At 36.2% G+C, this 6,467-nt stretch overlaps 1 protein-coding gene across 1 annotated transcript; it reads left to right on the top strand.

Annotated features, from left to right (window-relative positions):
* The first annotated feature begins 4,998 nt into the window (after positions 1-4,998).
* On the top strand, positions 4,999-5,421 carry LOC149150537 (uncharacterized). Its single transcript, XM_089442853.1, has one exon. The coding sequence runs from the start codon at positions 4,999-5,001 to the stop codon at positions 5,419-5,421; it is 423 nt and encodes a 140-aa protein (XP_089298979.1).
* Positions 5,422-6,467: the final 1,046 nt, after the last annotated feature.

Raw genomic sequence — 6,467 nt, 5'->3', positions numbered from 1 at the left:
GTAATTCCTACACCCAAAATTTTAGCGCTATTGCGGGGGAGGTGATTTGATTTGGTAAGAATTTTCTGATTGTACAATAGAGGTAATTTTTTTTTCTCTTTCAGTATTGTTTGGGAAAGATTTTTCTTTTGAAGGAATTTTACTGGTGTTAATTGATTTCTGGCAACATCATTTTATTAGAAATTACTTGTTGTTTTTCTTTCTTTGAAATGAATGCCTAGGAAAGGTAAGGGTTCAAAGCCCACTAAGGGCCAAAAGAATTTTGAAAAAAATTCTCATATTGGGTCTCCTTCTGTGAGTAGGAAGCCCAATCAAACCCATCACGAAGGAACAATCCACCTAGATTCTGGTGACAACAACTCAGGTGTGGTTTAGCCTATCAAGAGTAAGAAAGAGACAATGGTAGATCATGAAATTTATGTCGAAGAGTCTGGTGAAAACCAAGATCAGGTAAGCGAAGAACAATCCACTTTTATGTTTCCAATTGTGGATCCTGATACTATGGCACAGATGAAGAATATTCCACCATCAGCTCTCCCCCATTTCCATGATAAAGTTCATGAAGACACTGACTATTTTCTGTTCGAGTTTTATATTTTGTGTAGAAGTTATGATTATTCAACTGATTCTCAGAAGTTAAGATTATTTCCCGCTACCCTCAAGGACTCGGCCTTGCGCTAGTTCATGGGGCTAAGAGGGAACTTTATAACCTCTTGGGAACAGATGAAGAGAGTTTTTTTGTCTAAATATCAAGAATATTGCAAAACTCGGGACATGCATGATGAAAATTTTACGATCATATAAGATGATGATGAAACTCTTGAAGATTACTTAGAAATATTTCTGTATATTCGATAAAGGTCGAAAATTAAGCTTGATTCTAGCACTATTAGAACCTTGTTCTTAAGAGGACTTAGTGATAATGCTAGAAATAATCTAAATCTATTGGGACAAGGTGACTTCTCTCAGCAAACTTCTAATCAAATTTGTGAATTATGCAAGAAATTTTCAAGAAATCAATATAGATCTAGTAGAGGAACTCGAAACAGAAATAGAAAAACTAAATCTATCGATGCCATGATTATTGGACTAGCAAACAAAATGGAAAACATGAAAATTGATATAATGAATGTTGTTTCCAAACAGTTGGACTCTTTAAAGTTTTGCAAAAACTTATAAAAGAAAAAGAGTCACTATGTATTTTCTGTCCTAAATGTAGAGATATGCATCCACCTAAAGAGTGTCCTCTCAATTTAAAAGAAACTAATAAGTGTGCTATTTGTGTAGAAGACCATATCACCAAAAAATGTCCCTCCATACTAGGACTAAAGTTGTATTCACAGGAGGACAACCTGAAGCTGAATACTTGAATTCTATGGGAGCAAGAAGAAATTGTCCTCAGGTAGGTGCAGCTATGGCTCCTGAATTTTCTCCACACTATTTTGATTATAATTCACATGCATATTCCTATCCTAACACTAATCAGCAGTGGTAGTATGGAAATCAATATCAGCATGTGAAACCTTCTCAACCATGGCAGCCAGGTTGGAGAGGGTCAACTCATTCCCCATATTCCTACCATTTGCCTATGTAGTCATATCCTCATACACAAAATTTAATGCCGCAACTTCCAAGTCATCCTAATCCACCATTGCCTTTACCTCCACCCTTTTTACCTCCTCAATTTCCTGCTCAAACTATGCCTAATCCTAAAAATAACAAAGCAGTGCAAATGATTTATGTAACAAAACCACCTTTATCATTTGAGTACCAGTCTATTCCAGTTGGGGTTCATGATATCTAGTTAAGATCGGGAAGGATTGTAATAGCCGAAAGTCAGAACCGACCCACAGTAATTGTTGAAGAGAAAGGAGAAGAGGAAACTCCTAACCATTCTCTGAAAGCAGTCACCAAATAGTCCTCACCCTCCGGACCCTTGCCACCTTCTTCCAACCAGCCTCCCTTCCCAGAGAGGCTAGTTATGGAAAGAAGGGAGCCTATTTCTGAGACTAGCTTGGCATCAGAGCTTCGGAATATTTTCATTAAGATACCTTTGCTTCAAGCAATCAAAGAGATCCCTTTTTGCACTAAGATTATTAAGTAACTCTATCTCAAGAAACCGGGAGGAAGAAATTGGAACCCCAAACCATTCAATTTGTTGGTAGGGCAATGGAGTTAATGATAAGATGTGTATCTATGGAAAAATATATTGATCCTGTAAGCCCTGTTGTCACAGTTTAGATTGGTAATGTCCTTGTCTCTAATGTTCTTGTAGACCTGGGGGCAGCCATTACTGTCATGACTAAGCAAACCATGGATCAACTTTAGTTAACCCACCTTCTCCCTACTCCCACTATGCTTGAATTAGCAGATAGATCTAAAATTAAGCCAGAAGGAGTATTGGATTATGTGATCATTTCATTAGATTCTTAGGAATATCCTGATGATTTAATTGTGCTTCAGCCAAAGAACCCAGTAGGAGGACACCCTTTGATCTTGGATCGACCATGGCTTGCTACCACCAATGCATATATTGGATGTCGCTCTGGTGATATGTATATTTCACATGGATACTCTAGGAAGAAAGTTACCCTATATCCCCCTACTAGATCCATTCAAGACCTTTGTGATACTTTTTGGTTGGATCAAAGTAGCATTGACGAGACTCAGCCCATCTCCCTTATCCATCATTATACTGGTTCCTCACAAGAAGATGAGATTCAAGACTTCCTGAATAATCTAGAAACAATGCCTAATTTTGAGCCCTTGAGCCAAAGTTTCATCCTAGATTTTCAAGAAGATCATGATCCTCATTCTTTTGCACCACTACATTTGACCACTCCCTTGAATACTCTCGAGCCTTCTACTACTCTTGTTGAGTTTAACCCTAGTAAATCCTTGTATATTAGTTCAGATTTAGACTCATCTCAGCAAGAGCAGCTTGTGAATTTGTTGCAAAACCATCTTAGTGCCTTTGCATGGGGTTATGAAGATATGAAAGGTATCCCTCCTGAAACTTGCACGCATCATATCTATATTCAGGAAGGAACCCGACATGTTTGACAACCCCAAATGCAAATGAATCCAACTCTAAGAGATATTGTGAAAGAAGAAGCACAGAAACTCTTAGATGTCAGTTTTATCTATCCTATTTCCGATAGTCAATGGGTCTCTCCATTAGTGCTAGTACCTAAGAAGGATGGAAGATGGTGTATTTGTATTGATTATTGAGAATTAATTAAAGCCATTCTTAAAGATTACTTCCCTCTCCCATTCATTAATTAGGTGCTTGATACCCTTGCAGGAAAGAAATACTTTTCTTTTTTGGATGGCTTCAGTGGTTATAACCAAATATAGGTTGCACCCGAAGATCAGGATAAAACTAATTTTACATGTCCATGGGGTACATTTTCTTATAGAGTGCTTCCCTTTGGTTTATGTAATGCCCTGGCTACCTTTCAAAGGGTAGTCTTGGCTATTTTTGTTGATCTAGAATTTTTGGAAATTTATATGGATGACTTTTCTCTGTTTGGTGATTCTTTTCAGGAAGCTCTTGAAAATTTGGAAAAATTTCTTCTTCGGTGTGAGGAAGGCCATCTCACTTTAAGTGACAAGAATTGTAGATTGATGTGCAAAGCAGGGGTGGTACTTGGACTTTTGATTTACAGTAAAGGTATCTGAGTTGATCCAGCAAAGATTGAAATCATTATGCATCTTCCTACACCCAAAACTCAAAGGGAAGTAAGAGGCTTTTTAGGACATGCTAGCTACTATAGAAGATTCATTGAAAAATTTCTTAGTTGTTCCTCTTTTTAGACTTCTAGCTAAGGATAGTGAATTTTCTTGGACTACAACTTTCCAACAGTCTTTTGAAACATTGAAGGAAAAGTTAGTATAGGCACCAGTTCTGAGAGGTCCTAACTGGTCTTTGCCTTTTCATATTTCCTCTAATGCTTCAGATTTGGCTATTGGCATAGCTCTAGGACAAGAGGAAAATAAGCAATCCTATGTTATTTATTATATTAGTAAAAATTTGTCTTCTGCTGAATTAAACTATACAGTTACAGAGAAAGAGTTTTTAGCTATGATTTTTGCAATTAATAAGTTCAGACACTATATTACAGGATATGAAGTATTTGTACATACTGATCATTCCGCAATTAAATATTTGATGAACAAACCTTTAACTAGTGGTAGAGTGACTAGGTGGTTACTATTGTTGCAGGAGTTTAATATTACTATTGTTGATACACGAGGAAAATCTAATGTCGTAGCAAATTTTCTTTCTAGATTAGATAATCCTAGTGAAACAACTCCTGTTAATGATGATTTTCCAGATGAACATCTCTCTACTATGTCAACAGATTCTCCATGATTTGTTGACATTGCTAATTACTTGGTTACTAGGAAAACACCACCCCACTTGTCCACTCGTGAAAAGCGGAATATTATTCAAAAAAGTGTTGCATATTCCTGGATTCAAGGAGATCTCTTTTACATTGGCCCAGATCTGATTATCCATAGATGTGTAAGAGAGGAGGAAGTGTTTGACATTTTGAAATCTGCTCATGATGAACATTGTGGAGGCCACTTCGTTGATAAGCGAACTGCATATAAAGTATTTTGTGCTGGTTACTTTTGACCTTCCTTGTTTAAGGATGCCAAACAGTATGTCAAGCGCTGTGATAGCTGTTAGCGAATGGGCTAGCCTGATCAGACCAATGAAATGCCTTTATGCCCTCAAGTTATTATTGAGCCATTTGAAAAATGGGCTATTGATTTTATAGGGCCAATAAATCCAACATCATTAAGTAAAATTCATATTTTAGTTTGTACAGATTTCGTTACAAAATGGGTAGAAGCTAAAGCTATTTATTTTGCAACAAAAAAAGTTGTTGTTATTTTATTTTTACTAAAGTCTTTAGTAGATTTGGAGTGCCAAGAGAAATTGTTTCTAACAATGGTCCACAATTTATTTCTAATTTGGTACAGGGTGTAATGGATCAATACAGGATCCAGTACAGGAAGTCCACGCCGTATCACCCGCAAGAAAATGGCCAGGTGGAATCTACAAAAAAAGTGATTGAGTCCATTGTTACAAAGACAGTCAATATGCATCGAAAAGATTGGGCTGAAAGATTATCAGACGCTTTGTGGGCATACAGAACCACTTGGAGAAATAGCACGGTACATACACCACATGAGCTGGTATATGGAAAACAGGTTCTGTTACCAATTGAATTCCAGATCAAAACTTTCAGGACTACAGTCCAGTTAGGACTAGATCTCTCTGAGGCACAACAACAACGTCTTCTCCAATTAAAAAAGCTAGATGAATTTCGAAGGGATGTTGTTCAACAAAACATACTAATTCAGCAGCAACGTAAGGGATGGCATGACAAGTTTATTCAAAAAAAGTAGTTCCAACCAGGTGATTGGGTGCTCCCTTATGATTCTAGTTTAAAATTTTTAAAGGGAAATTCCATACATGGTTGATGGGACCTTATGAAGTGATCTGAGTATTCGAGAATGGAGCAGTTGAAATTAAAAATATTGATGGACAAGATTCAAGTATTCTTGGTAAATGGAAACAGGTTAAAGAAGTACTTTCAGCCACTTACCAAGAAGGATTTTTCACAACAAGTCCAACAACAATTTGGGATGGTAGTGGAAAATGGTAATACCAACTTTTTGGAGACATGAATTTTTCTTCTTCTAAAAAAAAAAATTAAAAAAAATATAAAAATAATAAGAAAGAAATAAAAAATATATAAAGAAAAAAAACTTTTCCTATAATTATGAAAATCAGTTTGCTGACATGATTGTAGAAGGATCAACTTGAAACTAGCTTGCTGGTAGGAAGATCAAAAATTCCTAATAAAAAGAAACAGTTGCTTGATTTTTAGATATCCTGAGCTACCACCAAGTAGAAGCAGGTTCATCAGAACCAACCTTTATATAGTTGGGGTAATTAGCATGGATATTTTTTATTCAAGTAACGCTTAATTTTCATTGCAGTTATTTTTCTTGCACCAGTGCAAGCAAATTTTCCAAAAAAAATTATGCCTTTCTTCATATTCCACTTTCGTAATACTCCCTCAGTTTTCTTCTTTTATCCCAGAATATTGACCTTCCCACATTCTTCTAAATTTACCCTATCTGTTTCAAAGAAATCCCACTTTAACCCTAAATTTTTTTTCCTATCCCACTTCCATTTATTCCCTCTTTCGGTACCTTTCTGGAATCCATGTAATATAATTCCTTCCCATTCTAAAAATTCCACTTTCCCACTCCTTTATTCCCTCAAGAGTTTATTGCAGGATCTTGCATACGAAGAGCAAAAGGATGTGCTCTGAAACATTAGAAAGGGAAAAGCAAACTTCAGAACAAAGTTAAAGAAATCATGTGAAATCCAACCTATATTTTAATTCTCTGTCTTAATATTATGCTTGCACTAGAGCAAGCAT

This window comes from Pinus tabuliformis, chromosome 9 (assembly GCF_031772625.1).
Source record: "Pinus tabuliformis cultivar Carrire ecotype Pingquan chromosome 9, CPIR1, whole genome shotgun sequence".
Classification (NCBI taxonomy): domain Eukaryota; kingdom Viridiplantae; phylum Streptophyta; class Pinopsida; order Pinales; family Pinaceae; genus Pinus; species Pinus tabuliformis.
The sequence above is the reverse complement of the archived record's forward strand: the minus strand, read 5'-3'. Positions and strand labels throughout refer to the sequence as shown.